The sequence below is a fragment of the Seriola dumerili genome, unplaced genomic scaffold, assembly GCF_002260705.1.
Source record: "Seriola dumerili isolate Sdu_G_001 unplaced genomic scaffold, Sdu_1.0 BDQW01000219.1, whole genome shotgun sequence".
NCBI classification, from domain to species: domain Eukaryota; kingdom Metazoa; phylum Chordata; class Actinopteri; order Carangiformes; family Carangidae; genus Seriola; species Seriola dumerili.
Window position 1 is genome coordinate 3,314,857 of NW_019174474.1, and position 18,103 is coordinate 3,332,959.

Genomic DNA, 18,103 nt, shown 5'->3' on the forward strand with positions numbered 1-18,103 from the left:
TACCCATCAAAACCTCAAATTCTAGGTTTTCTTTTTAAAAATAGAGTTTGGCCTTGAGTTTTTTTTTTTTTTTTGCCAGCGACTCCAGAGAGACCTGAAACCCATATTATTAGAGCAACTAAATAGCCCTATTTTCTCATTAAAAATCATCTTATCGAAGATATTGTGCAAACTTTTGATGTACTACTCTTCATAGTAATACAGTCACTGATTCTGAAATTTTGTTGCTCTTTAAGCTCCTCCACCCACATTAAAGCTCAAATCACTGCCAACAATGCCAAGTACACACACGGGCTATATATATATATATATATATATATATTGCCTGATTACCTTGCTGTATTCTAGGTTATGCCAAATGTATTATGCCACTTTCCATTTCTGTAAACCAGCTGAGATCCCGTTTCTGTTCCAAATACTGCCCTATGTCTAGACATCTGACTGTTGCGGTCTGTGAACAAAATCAACATCAGCTCCAGACTGAATCAACTGGGCTTATCAAAGTGATGACTGTTTGATCGGCCCACTGCTTTGCTGTTATTTTTGCATCACGTTCCATTTGGAAAATAAAGCCTGCTATTGGCTGGATAAGAGGTCCACTGAGTCTAGCAGCACACCAAATAAAGAAAAAGAAATGGAACGTGTTAAAATTATGTTTATTTAAAAGAAGATTCTGGCGAGGAACACAGGGTTATGTTGTTTTAAACTGCTTCTTCCCATGATAATAATAGCTATCGCCTCTTAGAGACCCATAAATCAAAATTTTAGACCCAGAACATTATTTTGTGTGATTAACGTGCACTTTAACATCCAAAGCAATCCCAGTTTCTCACATTGTGTAACCATTTTGGAATTTGTATGTGGTGCTGGCTACACATGCTAGTTAAATAGTTTTGCAGTTAACACCCACTTTAGTTCAGATTTACTGATTTAAATGACCCATCTGCTCATCTAAGGGCTCCACTGTAAATAAAAACAAAATTCTGAAGTTCCATGACATTCCAGGATGATCCAGGATGCTTATCAGAGTTGTTTCAGGAGCCGTGCAGACATCCCAAGATGACAGGTGGTCTCCAAGTGTAGACTTTCAATTATAATCTTTACCGAAGCACACAAGGACTGATCAGACAGGGCTCATTGCTTATTCTCATTGACCAACCTAAAACAAAAACTTAAATTATTTATTAAGTAACACTTTTATTCATACAAAACAACAGAATATATAAAGAAAATGTCACTCTCATGCCTGGGAGTTCTACTATTGCTCAAAATTGCATTAGCTGAGGAAATGGCATGTTTAAAATAAAATAAAATAAAATAAAATAAAAAATAACAAAGCAAACTTGAGTGTTTCACACAACCATACACTCCCTTTGTCCTGTTCTGGCTTCATAAACTATACTGTAAAACAACTAAAATACAGAACGACTAAAAGTGTCCTCCCCTATACCTGGGCTAAAAGCTACAAACATAAATAACAAAAGCACATTTGTTTGGCTTTTACATTACACAGCTTCAAGAGTCCATCCAGTGTCCACTTTTCCTTATTTGATTCTGAAGATGAGGAAGAAAAAAAAAAGAAAGAAAAAAGAACAATAACAACAACGATAACAACATCGATAACAGTAAAGAGAAACAACAGCTTGCTGTGGAGAGAGTGAAACAGAAGGGATGAAAACTCCTGTATATGTTTGGTTGTTTTGGTTGGTTTTGTTTCTCCATCAGAGCTCATCTGAAGCTCGCTCGGCCTCGTTGAAAAGGCGTGTAACATGTAACATGTCTGTATTAGGTCCCTCCTGCAGGATGGGGGTGCTGTGTGCTGCTGGGTGGGTGTGAAGAGCAGAGGTGAGTACTGGCGGTCCGTGGCAGGCAGACAGAGGGGGGGTCTTTAGTCTGTAAAGTCTCTCTCCTCACTGCAGGAAGGAACAGCTAGGTTGGGAAAGCCAGGAAGTTCATCTCGGACCACTGTCAAGTCACCAGCGTGCACCACAGACAACACTCTCTTTTGTACACACACTCCCGACGTCTCTGTGCTCACACACACGCGCACAATCAGCCAGACCCAGACACCCCTGCTGGTTCTTAGGTGGTTCGTTCCTCCCCATCAGTCTCCTGCTTGGTCCTGCGCAGGTTGCCTTTCATCTTCACAAACTCGGGGGTGTTCTCCTGTTCCTCCTCAATTTTCTGTTGCTCTAGCTCCAGCTGCAGAAATACAGACATTAGCAAAATTATAGAGGCTGATCTGTTGATAGCAACATGTACGGCATGCAATCAGGGACTAAAAGAAGCGAGGACCTTTAATCTTTGTTTTCTCTTGTGGTCAGATACAGTAACACAGAACATCATTCTAAGTGCTAAAGTGACAATTTATACTAATTCTTTCAATCATTTACCTGCTCTAGTTTCTGTTGTCTTTTCATGAGCTCTATCTCCAGGTCACTCCTCTTCTTGTGGGCCTCCTGCTCCTCCTTCTGAGCCTTAAGAACTTGCTCCCTCTTTCTTTTCTCCAGAACTTTCTGGAGCTCAGGTTTGTTTTGAGGAGCCAGACCCCTGTGCAGAATCAATAAGTGAAACACAGCATGTTACTAAAATAAAGCTTATTGAACAACCTGCGGCAATGCATGCTAATCACACCAAAGAGTCCCACTCAGAGGGAGACTGGCATTCAAATTCATGCGTAACAGATGATGACTGTGACCTCATTCAAATTTGACATGCAGATCTGTATTAGATGTTCTGGATTAAACATTTCAATCGTGTTTCAGGAAAGTTTTGATTTTGAGCCAAACACAGATTGTTCCACATTTAACAATCTGTGTACATGATGATTGCCAGCACTGGAACTGACTTTGGAAAAATGATCTGAAACCATGTGCCTGTGTTCCATTTCTTTTCTTTTTCTAAGAACTGAAAAACAATCCTCAACCGTCAACCCAAAAATTCAAAAACAATTTACAAACACATTCCTTATATAAAGCTGTCTTGGGGGTGATAAGTCATTGGGAGCCAGTGGGATTGTTACGCAACTGCATGGGTTTGTGTTGCAAAAAAAATCAAAAAGAGGACAGGGACATCTTAGTAAAGTGTGAGGAAGAGCAAAAAATACGAAATGTTATGTAATACTCCAAACTTCTCCAAATTACAAGAGAGAAGGGTGGGGGCTGAGGATGAGACTTGGGAAGCAGAAGTACTTAGGACAGAGGGGAACAGAGATGGGTTGGAGTCAGCAAGAAAATGCAAAAACCAATAAACAGCAAAGCCTGCAAAGGATTAGGAGGCACAATAAAGTGCCACACAAGAAAAAAAAAAAAGACAGAAAAAGGTCATTGGCTATCCTTGGTCAAAAATTCAGTCTCTATGCTCTTAATTAATTAAATTTATAAACCATCTTATCCATATTACTTGACTCTCCTCTACGGATTTTCCTTTTAGCCATGACTCTGCACAGGCTGCGTCAGTTCTTCAAAGAAAACACTGCGTGCCTACCTGACTGCAGTTTAGCAACAACAGTGCCTTAATTAAATGCATTATTAAATCCTGAAGATTACATAACCGGGTCCACGATGTTCCAAGAAGGAGTGGGAGTTAATTTACAACAAGTCACTATGTTACCTAAAGCCACTGCTGCGTTTAAATACCCTGGTTTTCCTGACAGTGAGGGTCTCATGAAAGCACTTAGCGAGCTGAAGCAGAGCACAGTTTTAAAAGATGTGATGGGGTCAGGCTAATTGGTGCAGGGAGGGAGGAGGGTCAAGGTCACTGAAAGCAATAAGACAAGGGCTATAAAGGTGCTTCCTCTACTCCCCTTTCACTGTGGGCAACGTTTACATAACCACTGACCCTCCTATCCACGACCCCTCCTATGAGTGCACGCCCTCTAGCAGACGGGGAGGAATGTGTGTTCAAATCCCGCACATCAATACCTCCATCTGCTCAAATGCTTCCCCAGTCTTAGTGGCTGAATTTCTGAAATTCTTCTGCGTGTGTTTGTGTGTGCGTGTGTGTGTGGGAAGGGTCATTACAGCTAAGGTAGCAACGGCAGCAAAAGGCCCTCAGATAGAGACTGTTTTATAATCTGGATTACATAACACGTTTTTTTTTTTTCTCCCTTCTTCATACAGCCATCCATCCATCCATGCATGCAGAGATCCACCCACCCACCCCACCCCTCCCCACTCTCATCACTGTGACTAATCCAGGCAAGCTTTCCATATTTTCAGTGTACGATAGAAAGCCCAATCAAAACAGGTTCATACCTTAAAGAGCCCACTAGATTAATTCTACAGACTTCAACTAGACACTCTCTGTCTGGACAACTAGGAACAATATTCTGCAGCATGTGGAATGGAAAAAAAAAGTTTTTCTAACACTGTTATTAATTTTCCATGGACTTCTGGCCTCTTTCCGATCATCCAATAATGCCTTCCCTGCATCACTACAAAAGCTTTGACACATTTAAGACAGAGCATCACTGCTGTGATGTAACAGCTGTCATCAGCATGTGTGTTTACGTATCTATTTATAGTGTGGGCACAAAGCTGCTGGCGCTGTATGGTGAGATAAAATACAAACATCTAGTGTCAAAAGGGCGATCACAGGCCTCAGTATGCATGTGCATTTATCCTACACTGTATGACCTTTACATAACCAATTTTTGACACACTAATGCACTTGAGGTTTTATATAATAGCTTCAATGAAAGTTTTATATCTTGAGTTTTGCATAATACCGCTGCTGGAGGTTGGAGGAACCAGTGCACTGAAGTGACACACTGCAGAAGCATCAGCACAGTCTGCATGGATATTTTCAAATCAATTACAAGAAAGTAGCAGGGTTACTGTATTAACTCATCCCCACATGAGTAGAAGTTAGACTAAATTAGCCTGGATCTGGACACTGTAGTGTTTTCCCCTGTCTAACCTGTTTAGGGGCACACTTGATACTGTTTGCCATAAACAAACAAGGAAATGATGATGTTGGACAGCAACAGACAGTATCATTATCTGTCCAATCATTTGCTGCACGTGGAAAAAAGTGACTTATCTGCTTCATTATTGTCCCAATCACAGGCTTGGAAACCAGCCATGCTTGTTTAACACTGCTCTGGTTTTGTTTATGTTCCATAAACCTTGATAAAACTGTGAGTGGCTAATTGTAAAATTAGAATTGCTTCCTTAAAAGTATGCTGGGAATTACCAGGTGTGTTTATCAGGGAACAGATAGAAAAGACATACAAATGAGCCATCAAGAGATAGAGAGACTGAAGAAGTATGTTTTCCTGTCTCCTGACCTCTTCTGGTTCATGAGCAGCTCCCGGTGCAGGTCCTGGTGGTTACGGGAGTTCTTGACTGGGTTGATCAGCTTCTTGGGTTTGATGAGCTCATCACAGTCTCCCTCCAGATAGTCTGGCTCCGCCATGACACTCCTCCCTGGTGACAGCGACAGACCAGGGTCACACGGATCTGAGTTGACAGAAACAACAGAAAAACACCTTAATTTTCATTAACAGCAACAGTGAACAACATTCATAAATACTAATATGAAACATACTATGGATGCAGCAAACACAGACATTTATTTGTATATGTGGAAACAGAAATCTCAGTGTGTAGCCAAACATTTTTCTTGGACCTATCATTTCTCTGAAATTGCACTCCTTTCCAACCCTGATATGAGCGTCTCCCTGATTCTCTGGCATAAGCTCAGAGTTTTGGAATGGTCTCTATAGTGATGGAGAGACTCAGCACTGGAATTACATAATTGTTCCTCACTGAGTGAACACGCACATTTCATCCTCCTGTCAGGTGATATAAAAACCATATGCAAAATAATGAATCCATGAATCAGGACAGCACAGAGCCACATGTAATTGTTTTTCAAACACATACTGTAGTTATGTAAATGTCAGACGCTGCTGATACAAAACTAGCCCAAAGGCTCAGACTATTGTTGTTCACAACCCCATGAATAAAGCAATTTCTACTCATGACCTCCAGATGTGGGCACAAATCCTTTGGACATTTTAAGTGAAGAAAGTATTAGCCAGAAATGTTTGTATTACAGCAGCTGTAAAAACATTATTTTGCCATTTTTATAAATATAAATCAATACATTTGTGGATAACCACCATCATCTGTATCAAGCCATTATAAAACCAAGAAATAACTGGGATTTACAGCAACTTTTTATCAATACCTCATATTAAGGGCAGACTGAATGCAGTAACACAACAGTAAAATAACTTTTATGGCAGCTAAGTGCTACTTTTACTAGACTGCTTTGCTCAATGAAAATCCTACTTGCATCTGAATTGATGGCGCACACGTTCTGAAACAGATTTATCTGGAGATCTAACCAACCATAATGAGAACAGAATAATATTTGACCAGAAAGTTGTGTTTTACGAAACATATCTAACTCCTACATTAACATATAGACATGTACATATACATATATATGTACTAAGACTGAAACAGCTCAGTACTCCACTTTTACTTATTATTATAAATACACAAAATTCAATCTTGGCTTAACTCACCCTGCAGATGAGGAAAGACGGGGTATCTGAACATTGTCGTCATCTCTGCTATTTTGATTGGGAATTTAGTTTCCAGGAAAAGCTGTTAAAAATCGCTGTCCTGTTTATCAGTGTGTTGCAGAGCCTCACGAAGGAGAGGTGCTTTGTTCTGCACAGCTGTCTGCTACTGAGCTGGTTGGAGTTCAAAGTCTGTTTTATAGCTATGCTCTCTCTCTCTCTCTCTCTCTCTCTCTTTCTCTCTCTCCCCAACACTCACACATGCACACATACACTTTCTCTGCTCCCTCCCTCACCTACTCTCTCCCACTCACTTTCAATGCACATCTCTGGACGCAGAAGAGTTTATAAGCAAATTTTCTCCGCTGCTTAAGAAACAGATTATTCACAGATGACTAAATATCCTCAGTTGTTCCTTTATGGAACTATATGTTTTTTTTTTTTTTTTATCTTGTTGAATAACAGTCCTATGTGTACATACTTGGCAGGGTCTTGGCAGGTCTGTTTTAAAATATCAGTAAATTGGTATAATAGTAGATTACAAACTTACAAAATTAGCGGAGTATGTTTATGTCAGTATTAGATTCAAGTCTTGTCTTCTACCACAGACTGAGGAATGAACGATTTATAAACAACCATACACTCAAATGCCTGTGATTTTAAGGTGTTGCCTGGTTATCAGTCTCTCTTGTCTGTGACTGATAACAGACTGATAATAGACTGCTGTTTTGAAGCTTGATCAGGCTGGTCAGTCTGTACTCGTTCCAAAGAATCATTACACTGCACGTGCTAGACACAAAAGGTGGTGGTGGGGGAGCGTGTCCTCAGAATCAAAACATTACACGCAGAGGACTGCTGTAATGACTTAAAGAAACCACTAGAGGTCGACATTCTTGCATCCCAGACACTAAACCATGTCAGTTACATAACAAAGAAGCCTGAGATAAACATGGTTTGTGGCTACATGCTGCAGAACAAAGAGAGAAATGCCGCTCAATAAATACTCTTGATGAATAGAATGGAATATGGTAACAAATGAAAATACTGCTTTTTCATAGTCATAGTAGTGAGTAATCCCTTCTAATCTCAGATTAGTAACCCTTTAAACACAAATCTTAAAATCTATGTATACAATAAATACATTTAAAAAATAATCAACCTAAGACAGACAGGTTCAGGGCCAAGTTTGTTTATTTAACATTTATTTTCATAAATGACTACATCAGTGGCTGTAATGTTGTTAGGACACGCCAGTCACAGGACATTTGGTGGCACAGGCAGGACATGGTGACAGTGTTTGTGCATGTGAGATGGCAAAGGTGGGCAGAACAGCTTGTGGCTGTAATCAGGGGCTGCGTCAGGGGCTGCACACACGTGCTTTGTACATCAAAGGCGGCTTCTGTTAATACCGGAAGCAGGGGGTAGAGCCACTCACAGACTGGCAGTGTTGTCAAAGTGTCCGTTAGTTTAACACATCTGCTCCGACTTCCTCTGTGCCCCGAGGGAGAGGGGAAGTGACATAGGGAGTTCAAAACGGATCTGCAACCTCAAATTGCAGACCTGTTTAAAGTCAGCCTTATCACTGGTAGTTTTACATGTTTTATTGTGTGTTCCCTCTGGTTTCACTTAAAAGCTATATAGGTAGCATGTTTTACTATCAGTTAAAGCCTAAAACTACTAAAGAACAATACAAATAACCAAGTTAACATGTTGCGGTTGCGCTGTCATTCAGAAAAAGACCAGCATTCAACATATAGTTAAATGGCAGTAAATGGCATGTGTTAATATCTGCACATCTATTTTCGACACATTTCTATGCCAAAACATGCACCGCATAAGCATCGCTCCGAGCATGGATATCGGCATGTCATTACACTTACTGCTGTTCCGGGAATCCCATTAAACAGTTTGTTTATTGGTTTTGGGAAACACACCCTCACACACACACACACACACACACACACACCCTCACACACACACACACCCACACACACCAGCACGACACACACACACACACACACACACACACACACACACACACACACACACACACACAGATAATGAGACTCCAAAAGGACCTGATTCTCCCTATGTTTCCATGAAACAGGGCGCGGTATTATTTAGAGGATTCAAAATGTCCAAGCATTAAGGGGTGAAATGGGAAGAAAGTTGGTGAAAACAATGGAAAAGAACGGAGGAAAACTGGGTCAGAAAAGAGTCTAGGAAAAGAGAAAAGGGAGTTGGCTGAAGACAGCTTTCCTCTGTTTACTTCACTCTTCAGTCATCCTCATGACCTGTGTATGACTGTGATCTCATACACTGTGAAATGTCACATTTTTTTGTCACATTTTTGAACCAGCTAGCTACCGGAAATATCCAATCAATCATATGAGGAAAAATATCAGCAGAAAGATCTAAAAAGTAGTGAAGAGAGAGAGGCTGAAACTATACAAATACATTTTCAATGATATATCACTCATAAAAAAGTGAAAAGAAAATGTGCATGTGGCAATTTATTTTAAAAGGAGCAAGTAATCTGATGAATATGTTTGATGAATGTGTTTGCAACAGTGGACTGTGTTTGTGTGAAAGTGTACCCCACGGTGGCAGGCTGCATTAGAGCTGATACAATGACTTATCTTGGAAGGGTAGAGCGCTTGCACTGTGCCAAGTGATTGCATCATCGCGGCCAGCTCTGCTGTGTGAGCTAATGCACACACAGACTTGCATTCATAATACAGACTCATTTCTCAGTTTCTCCCTCAACTGTCATTTTCTCTAAGTCACCATGGAGACCTGCCATCACCCACACTTAATTTAGTGACACAGCAATCAGGAGCAGCACACAGCTGATGCTAACTTAAGGCTTCCTATGGGCAAACACTTCCAACAGCTGAAATAAGCTCCTTAAAGCAGATATAATCAATTTTTTTTCATAGAAACAATAGACCAAATGACTATGTGTAATGTAAAAGGTGTCGCTTATAGTGATGAAGCCACAGAGAATTATCACCCACAGTTCACCTCAGGTTGATGGAGCTTTAGAGCTTCTTTCAGCTGACTGGTTTTGTTTTCCAGCCTGCAGCTTTACTATTCTGGTTCAGTCACACCGCTCTCAAAGAGGCGTTTTCAGCAGCAGCATCTGTTTTTAGCAAAAAAAAAAAAAAAAAAAAAAAAAAAAAAAAAAAAAAAAGCTCTGATAAACCCACTGTCCACTTCTGCTGCTCAGCACCAATCAGCAGACAGACATACTTTGCCACAAGATGCTAAGCACAAGTGGAGCATTTAGAAGCTAAAGAGCCAGATATTTCCCTCAGGAGTTATGGAGACCAAAAAGAGGGAATGAATAGTGGACTTAGATTTGCCAGGTGGCCAGAAACACAACTTCATATGAATGCTAATGTTGCTCTGTGTCTGCTTGATGTCTAAATAGGCAACTGTATTATGAGCTATATCAACTTAAAAGGTGATAATAGTAATTGTTGGGTTCACAGTTTGTTTTCACTGCCAAAAGGAAATCAGCTATTGTGAGTTCAAAATCTCAATTTATGAAAAAAAAAAAATCTATGCATGAAAAGCACTCTTCCTGGTGTAACCCAACAGAGAGGAGCACAGATGGGCAGAAAGAGTAATGATGGGGAGGAGCACATAAATTGGCCATTATCAGTACTTATCTTTTGTTTCTGTGCTAGGAAGCAGACAAACAATACTATGAATACTCTCAGAAAGACAAATGATTACAAAAAGTGGATTGTTCCTAGCATGGACAAGACAGGATAAAGACAGAGGTGGATCACCTCATGTTATCCATGTGCCAAGATGGAGAGACTGGGTTAAAAAAAAAAAAGAACTAAATGCTGAATAATGACATGGTTTAGCCCTTTGTGAGTCACGAGTGTCTCTCTTCCTGCTGCAGCCTCCAGAGCCAGAGAAAAAGACGGTGAGGAGAGCATCTGGTGGCCTGCTTCACCATCTGACCCCCCCCCGTTCTCCTCTAGGATACAGGCAGAAACAGAGCAGACCATCCTCCAGAGCTCTGCACAGGGTGGGGTTAGGCAGTCAACTGTCAGCCATGTGACCACATGGTTGACCACACCCATTCCAATATCCACCCCTAGCCAGGATTTGTTTTCCAAAATATCCAGCACAAAGGTGCACAGGGGTCAGATTTACAGAAGAAAGCACTGATCAGCATTTTAGCCTCCAGTTTGATGTATACTGATCATGGACACATCTAACATTAAAACAACAGACTTGACGTTTTGCTTTTATACTCATTGATGGCTCTTATTGGTTAATAAGAAGCTTCAAGAACAATTCCTAAGAATGAATACTAAACTATACTTATGTATTCCGAGAGAGCAAACGATGATTTTGTTCTTTGTATATTTTCTTGATATTATCTGCAGTTCTGGAGAGCTGACACAGCAAAATGAAGACAACAAAAGGTTCAGATTGCCCATATTCTGATCATAGATGCATATATATGTGAAGAAATGGCTTGGGATCAGGCTCAACACAATTTCACGAAAAATGTGAAAATGCTTCACATTTTCTTGAAACTTAATTTACCATCTGCTCTCTTGCTTCAATATCTCCTCCTTGTCCCATATAGTTCCTCTCGTTCACTCTCCCTTTCTTTCTTTCTTTTTTTTTTTTTTGGCCAAATCCTGTCTATTCCGCTCACAGATGGGAGGTCCACCCCTCAGGGGAAATTGCGTCATTAATACCCCTAAAGCAACCCCCACACCCCATTCTCTCTCTCTCTCTCTCTCTCTCTCACACTCTCACACACACACACACACACACACACACACACACACACACACACACACACACACACACACACACACACACGCGCCCCCCCCCTTGCTGTGTGTTATAAGCTGGACAGATCCGGGTATGCGTCTCCTAGCATTTCTGTTAATGAAGCGGCCATTCAGCCATAAATAGGGGAGGCCCTAATTAAAACACAGATAGATGGGCTTTTAACTGACAGCTGAGGGGGATGGGGGAGGGAGGGCTGGGACGTGTGTATGTGTGCATGTGAGACAGAGAGAAAGAGTGAGAGTGACAGAAAAAGTGAGAGAAGCAGAGAGTTGTTGGCCTGTGTGTGTGTGTGTGTGTGTGTGTGTGTGTGTGTGTGTGTGTGTGTAGTGACAATGAGCTCATTTCCCGGACAGAACACGTATACGTACATGCTCATTCACAAGCCTCCCCCATGACGACACATAAATCACGGTGTGAAGCACAGTGACGTACATGTGCACATACTTCCAGAGCACAGATTCAAACAATAGAATCACATATTTTCCTGTCACTTGCACCTCTAAACATCAATATCAGAATCCAGTTAAAAAAACAAACAGCCCACATACATACAGTCTAGTACTGTATGTGCATGTGTAGGTAAAATAATGTGTGTACTGCAAATGGCACTCACATTCCTCTCAGGAAAAACTGACCTGCCAGTGCATGCCAAAGAGAGAAGTAGCCAATAAGAGAAGACAAAACATGAACACCATGAACTGGTCAGGAGCACGAACATGTTTCAACAATGCAAAAAGTTCCACTCCTGTTATTGCTATCTGGCTATCAATAGCTGGGTTTAGACTGAGCTCAAACAGCTCAAATACCACTGTACAGAAGATGATAGGGTGAGTGCATATTTAGACTACAAATACAGCTAACATTCATAGCATTCAGCTCAACAAACGAAATCGTGGCATGATCTTACGGAGACACAAAGGAAGACAAAGAGTAAGGGGAATATGGCTCCACGAAAGTAAGCTGGGGAGTTTGGGGGTTGAGATCTGTTTTGTATTTCCTGCCTTGGAGTGGGGGTATGGAGCCAAGGAGAAGAGGAGCTGGGGAATTCTGGGGCCTCATCATGTACTGACCTCTTAAAGCACCCGCCCCGCTCCCACAATACGATTATGTCACTAGGGAGATGTGAGGGTATGGGAATTTACAATCAACGCTTTAGGGTTTGTAAAGCACAGATGCGCACACATGCACAAACACGCACACAAGGATAACGAAAAACACATAGTGCATCCTGTGAGGAAGGCATGAGCTGTTTCAGCTACACTGTGTATGTTTGTCTGTGGATGTGTAAAACCCTGATGTCATTAAGGGAGTACAAGGCTGCTCTATGGACTGTCATGATGAAAAGTAAACACCCAAACTCATTACTATGCCTGCCAGTCAGGAGTAATAGTTCATACAAAAACATCTGAATTACAGTCCCTCTCTCCCTCTAACGTACATACAGTTCTCACCGGACGTTGTAATTTTGGGTAGCAGGCTTAAACAGAGGAACCTTCACAACTCTTCACTTCTCATTTCTACGTTCTGCACTTTTAAGTTCTTCTTTTATATGTAAAAAAAAACAACAAAAAAAACAAAAGGGGTGGGGTGGGTTGGGGGCGGTCAACAACTATATGTACAATGTTAATTAGATTTTGAGGTCTGACTCAAATCACAGTGTTGTGATACTGGCATGAAAGCAGCCACCTATTGTGGCTGTAGTTCCTCAAATCTCTGTCTCTGTTGCTTTCGATGCATCTCTTGAACAACCACTGTGGTTGCATTTGGTCTTGTCTGATTATAATCCGAGCCTAATCGCTTCCACATCTAGCTTCTAAGAGTTGATTGCAGTATGAGCAAGTATTCAGATCGGTTACTTCACATGATCGGATGAACCAGCTGTCGTTAAAATAAAGAGTAACTGATGCCTTTTACTCAGATGTTTCTGGGATAAGCACAAATTGATCATGTTTAGCTGTGGTCTCTCCTATTGAACTGGAACACGCCTGGTTTGACAGTTTGTGCTCAGCACTGATTTGCTTGTTTGCAGTCCTGCTGCTACACGTTGTGAGCCCCGGGGTGAGGCAGATTACAGAATGAATGGGACGGATTGAAAAGGCACAGACACCACTTTGAGTCACGCTTTGGGAATGTGATGAACCTGCAAAGTGATTATTGCTTTGAGCATCCAACTGCATATACATGTCGGGGGCACACACACACACACAGCTGAAGACCTATATTCATACACTGACATCTTTGAATGACAGAAACATTTGCGTGCATGCAATGTACACTCTTTTTTTTTCTTTTTTCATTTTTAAAAAAAAAAAAAAAGGTTAAAATGAAACTGCTCACTCAAACCAAATTCTGAACACATGTCCCGAATAAATGGTGAGGGGCTACAGTTTGGGGTCACACCTGTCATTCAAAAACAAAAGGCTGGTCTATACTCTCTCACAGCTGACACTGACACATGGTCCTGAATGTATATGTATAGACCTGATGAGAACAGGTGGACTAAGACAGATGAATAACACATGCACCCATAGACTGTTTTGCTCCACAGATATATCCTAAGAAGACAAATTATAGACAAGAGCAAATGCATGTTCCATATGGCTCCTCCTCACTGAGGCGTACACATGTGCCCATATATTGCACATGCCTCACACACATCGCCCTTTTAAAACACAGTTCCAATATCTGTCTCTTTGGTGGTGTAAAAAACCATATAGTAAAAAAAAAGCCACAGCCATTTCGTCTGGCTCAGCAATGTCAAGTGCTGTTCAGTCGTAAAGGAAGAGTCTTTGTTATGGCTCTGCTGTCTGTTCCAGTTCCAGATGCAAAGCTTTGTGCTTTACTGCTGTTTTCTCGCTTATGGAGCAGAGTCCCACCCCTCCTCACTGTCTACTGGCTGAGCCCAGCTGGGAGCTCAAATCTCATTGGCTGAGGGGCACACCAGGGAGGATCTGGGAGGTTCTCCTTTGTTTACATGCTAGTAGAGAAAGCCCCAATAACAACTGTTACCTTGGGCAACCAGACAATCTACAGTTATAGCCAGACAGACACACAGGGGTGTAAGCTGAACATACACACACAAACACACACACAGATAATTAGGTAACCAGGTGTCAAAAAACAGACCAAATGAAGAGCCTTTGTTCTATAAGATTCTATGCTTTATGCTCAACATGAGACAAAATATATGCTATGTGTATGCATATTTTTAGTTGGGTTCAGTAGGCAATCATGTGGTTTCATTGTCCGATGAAACTTTCCAAAGGCAGCTCGGGTATACATTCTGAAAGCCCAGTTGGCTGCAGACTGTGACAGAAACAAGTGGCTCTGTTCTTCCCAGGGTGCATGTTCCTGTTTGTGTTTGTAATAAGACAGGATCATATATCTTGATACTGACTTACAAAAGAGCTTAATCCAATTCCTGCAGCTCAGACTTCCAATCTCTCTATACTTCAACCTAACAAGCTGCAAGGAGGAAGGCATTTAGAATCTGTGTGTGTGTGCATGTGTGTGTGTGTCATCCATTCTCCAAGACTACGCAAAGTGGTCAGCACAGTAATGGTGCTTTATTGTGATTGAAGCTCCAGCATAACAGCAGGAAAATCAATGGGATTCTTTGAGAAGCTGAGTCTCTTCAGGTGTGTGTGTGCATCTGTTTAACTTTTTGGTATGCATGTTTATCTTATCTCTCTTTTATAAGTAAATCAACATCAAGTTGCGAGGCTGCTGAAACAAAAGTAAAGTCAAGCCTCTGCATGACTGACTTTCATATGAACTGCTCTCCTTCTCTCACCACACAAAACCTCTACATCCATCCCCGCAGCAGCTCTCTATCAGGAAACCCAATACCTAAATTGTGACATCATAATCTGAAACCATGGCAACAAAACCACAGTACAGTGTAAACAAACCCTCTGTGCCGTTGTTGGATTCTGTGATTGCATCACTTATGTTTGCATTGCATCATAATATTTCATCCAGCCTGCATGGAGAGGGGCAGTAATGCACACAGTGTCTGTGAAAAAGTGGCAAAACAGATCATAAAGACAAAGGAACTGTCCAAAACATTTTTTTCAGAATACAACAGAAACATAAGTACAGATGTTTTTTTTTCCCCTTAAGGTTACCATTTGATTTCATAAGAGTGTACTTTTTCATTACTATGTGTGTGTAAGTATAGCAAAAATTGTGATATTTTACAATCTGACACTAAGGGTTAATGTGTATTTTAATGTGTAAAAATGAGTAAAATATCAGACTTTGTTGCAAATCTTCCAACCTATAAAGTCTATTAATTGTGACCTTAGTAAAGGTGGTCTTTGTTTCAGACAACATGGCCCACCTCCACTTTAAAACTCCAGGAAACCCTGAGTCTTGTTTAAGTATTCTTTGATTATACACTTACTGATTTAATTCAAAACTTTTCTTTACACACTTTTAATATGGCTTATATGGCTGCTCGTGTTAAAACAACATTGGCAATTACAGGCTGGAAATGGACAGAGTGGTGATGTGTTCGCTAAAACCATGAGGGCTGAATTCTCAGTACAGAAAACCACTGAAATCTCACTCTTATTTACATGGCTCATAACAAGGGAAAGACTTAAAAACATTTGCTGAAAGGTAGTCTTTCACCACAAGTGTACAATATGTCTGTGAGGAACTAGTAATACAGAGTCTGTGTTTCGTGCGGTGCGGGTCTTAAGGATCAGTGCATTCTGCTGAGTAATGAAGATTTTGTGCCCGCAGACAGACCAGCAGGACTGTGGGAGATAATACTGTCAACACACGTGTGGGTTGCCAGTTATACCCCTCTTGGACACACACCCATTCCTGACCCACATACCTGGATTCTCTTGAGGTCAGGTTGAGTCCTTGACATGGACTCAGATTCTATAATGATACGTTTGAGAAATGCATCAAAACCACTAATGGACACACACCATTATAGAATGGAAACTCAGACATTTCATTCACATATTTAAATTCCTTTGAGTGCAATAATAATGGAGCAGAGAGCATTCCAGTTGTAACACCCACCACACACACACACATACACAATGACAGCATCAGCCCTTATGGGAAACAGAAGACAGCAAGAGAGACCAAGTAAGAGGAACAGGAGAGAGAGGAGGGAAGGAGGGGGTTCAAAGATCAGAAAACAGATGTAAATCGTTTAGCAAACTCCCCTCCAAATGACTAACACATGTGCGAGAAACTTTCCCCTCCCTGCACACACACTCTCTTGAAAGCTCTGCACCTAGACAATATAACATACTCATTCATACCACCTGCTTTTGTCACTTCTCCTCTTGTTAGAACACATCTGATAACCCCGAGTTAAACTACCTCACATGTTAAAGCTCCTCGGTTGTATTTGCCAGGCTGCTATTTCGCCTCCACCCAGCAAACACACACACTCAACCAACCTCCTGGCTATATAGCTGGGTTCAACCATGTTTGTTTAACATCTTGTTAAAGTTTGACAGAGAGTATAAGCCACTATGAAAAAGAAACACCAAGTTTTTGAGACTGGCAGACCTGCAAGATCTCAAAATACCACACACCTCTTCACATGACAGTTGGTGTGTGTGTGCCCTGATGACAGCACAGGCCAGTGTGTCAGCTCTGACTGAAGCCATGTGCTGTGACACAGAGAGCTTTAGTCATTCCTGAGCTATTACACACACACAGCCTTACCCAAAAATGATGAACACAGCTCACCCATAACATATGGTCTATTCTTGTGTTGTTCGTCTCACAAACAGGCCTAATTTCAAGGTACATGATTATTTGATGGCTATGGTGACAAATCAGAAAAACAAGCAAGTCTTGCGTTGTACAGATTGTAAAGCCAAATGTCATTTTGTGACAGCTTTAGAACAAGAATGATTCTGGTTAAGAAGATTTGTGACAAGATATTGCCAAGTGTAATATCATATGTGAACATAACATGTTAACTCCCAAAAATCTTCTCTAAACACCACAGACACTAGGAATAACAAACTGAGATTTTCTTCTACTGCTTTTCTCATAAGGTGCGAAGTGTAAACTGCCCATGAAAACAGGAGTCCGCTCCAAAGTAAATGTAACAGTAGTCTGTACATGCTGTACAACAACCTCAACGTGTTTGTTCGTCACTGTCCCGTCGGCTACAGTCATGCGCTACAACAAAAGGAGACAATGAAGCAAGAGTTTGTGTTTTGCAATCTCATTCTCTCTCTCTCCCACCTCGGTCTTTTCTTTTCCTCGCTACTTTCCAGCTTCTGAACCCAAAACCCGCTGCTTCTGCAGACGGGGGCAGACAGACAGGTTAAAACGTGCCGCTTTTGTTAGTGCGCTCGTGAAGCAACCTCCACGCAAAACCTCCACGAGCTCCAGACTACAAATACACACACACACACACACACACCTACCTCAAAGTCGACCCCGACGCGACTTCCCCAACTCAACTTGTTCAATTTTTAAAATGACAAAGTGCCTCAGTCCGCATTGGAGCGTCTCCGGATCACTTCTCGGTTGAGGTGTGTCTGCGCGACTCTGCTTTTGGAAACTGTTCAATAGCTCAAGCACACACACACACATACACACTCAGTCAGGACCCATAGAAAATGTAAATTTAAGCTGGGTGGGAGGGATGGAGTGACGTCGGTAGAGGGCTCCTCCCCCTCCGCCTCTTTCTTCATCTGCTCATTGAAGTATATGAGTAGGGACTCCCAGAGCTCAGGGCGGGGCGTG

At 41.4% G+C, this 18,103-nt stretch overlaps 1 protein-coding gene across 2 annotated transcripts; it reads right to left on the bottom strand.

Moving 5' to 3' along the window:
- Window positions 1–1,141: 1,141 nt before the first annotated feature.
- fam107b (family with sequence similarity 107 member B) lies at window positions 1,142–17,960 on the bottom strand. 2 transcript variants are annotated; one of them, XM_022754760.1, is made up of 4 exons: window positions 17,782–17,960; window positions 5,291–5,462; window positions 2,394–2,550; window positions 1,142–2,202 (listed from the first exon to the last, which is right to left on the bottom strand). In XM_022754760.1, the coding sequence occupies exons 2-4, from the start codon at window positions 5,416–5,418 to the stop codon at window positions 2,083–2,085; spliced, it is 405 nt and encodes a 134-aa protein (XP_022610481.1). In that variant the 5' UTR covers window positions 5,419–5,462; window positions 17,782–17,960; the 3' UTR covers window positions 1,142–2,082. The 2 variants fall into 2 exon arrangements, with proteins under 2 accessions (XP_022610481.1, XP_022610480.1); XM_022754759.1 differs by lacking the exon at window positions 17,782–17,960 and adding an exon at window positions 6,539–6,689.
- Between the last annotated feature and the right edge of the window lie 143 nt (window positions 17,961–18,103).

Coding starts and splice junctions, on each gene's coding strand:
- fam107b (XM_022754759.1), bottom strand. CDS start 6,581: ATGACGACAATGTTCAGATACCCCGTCTTTCCTCATCTGCAGG. Junction 5,463..6,538: donor CGTCTTTCCTCATCTGCAGG/GTGAGTTAAGCC, acceptor CTGTCAACTCAG/ATCCGTGTGACCCTGGTCTG. Junction 2,203..2,393: donor GACAACAGAAACTAGAGCAG/GTAAATGATTGA, acceptor GTATTTCTGCAG/CTGGAGCTAGAGCAACAGAA.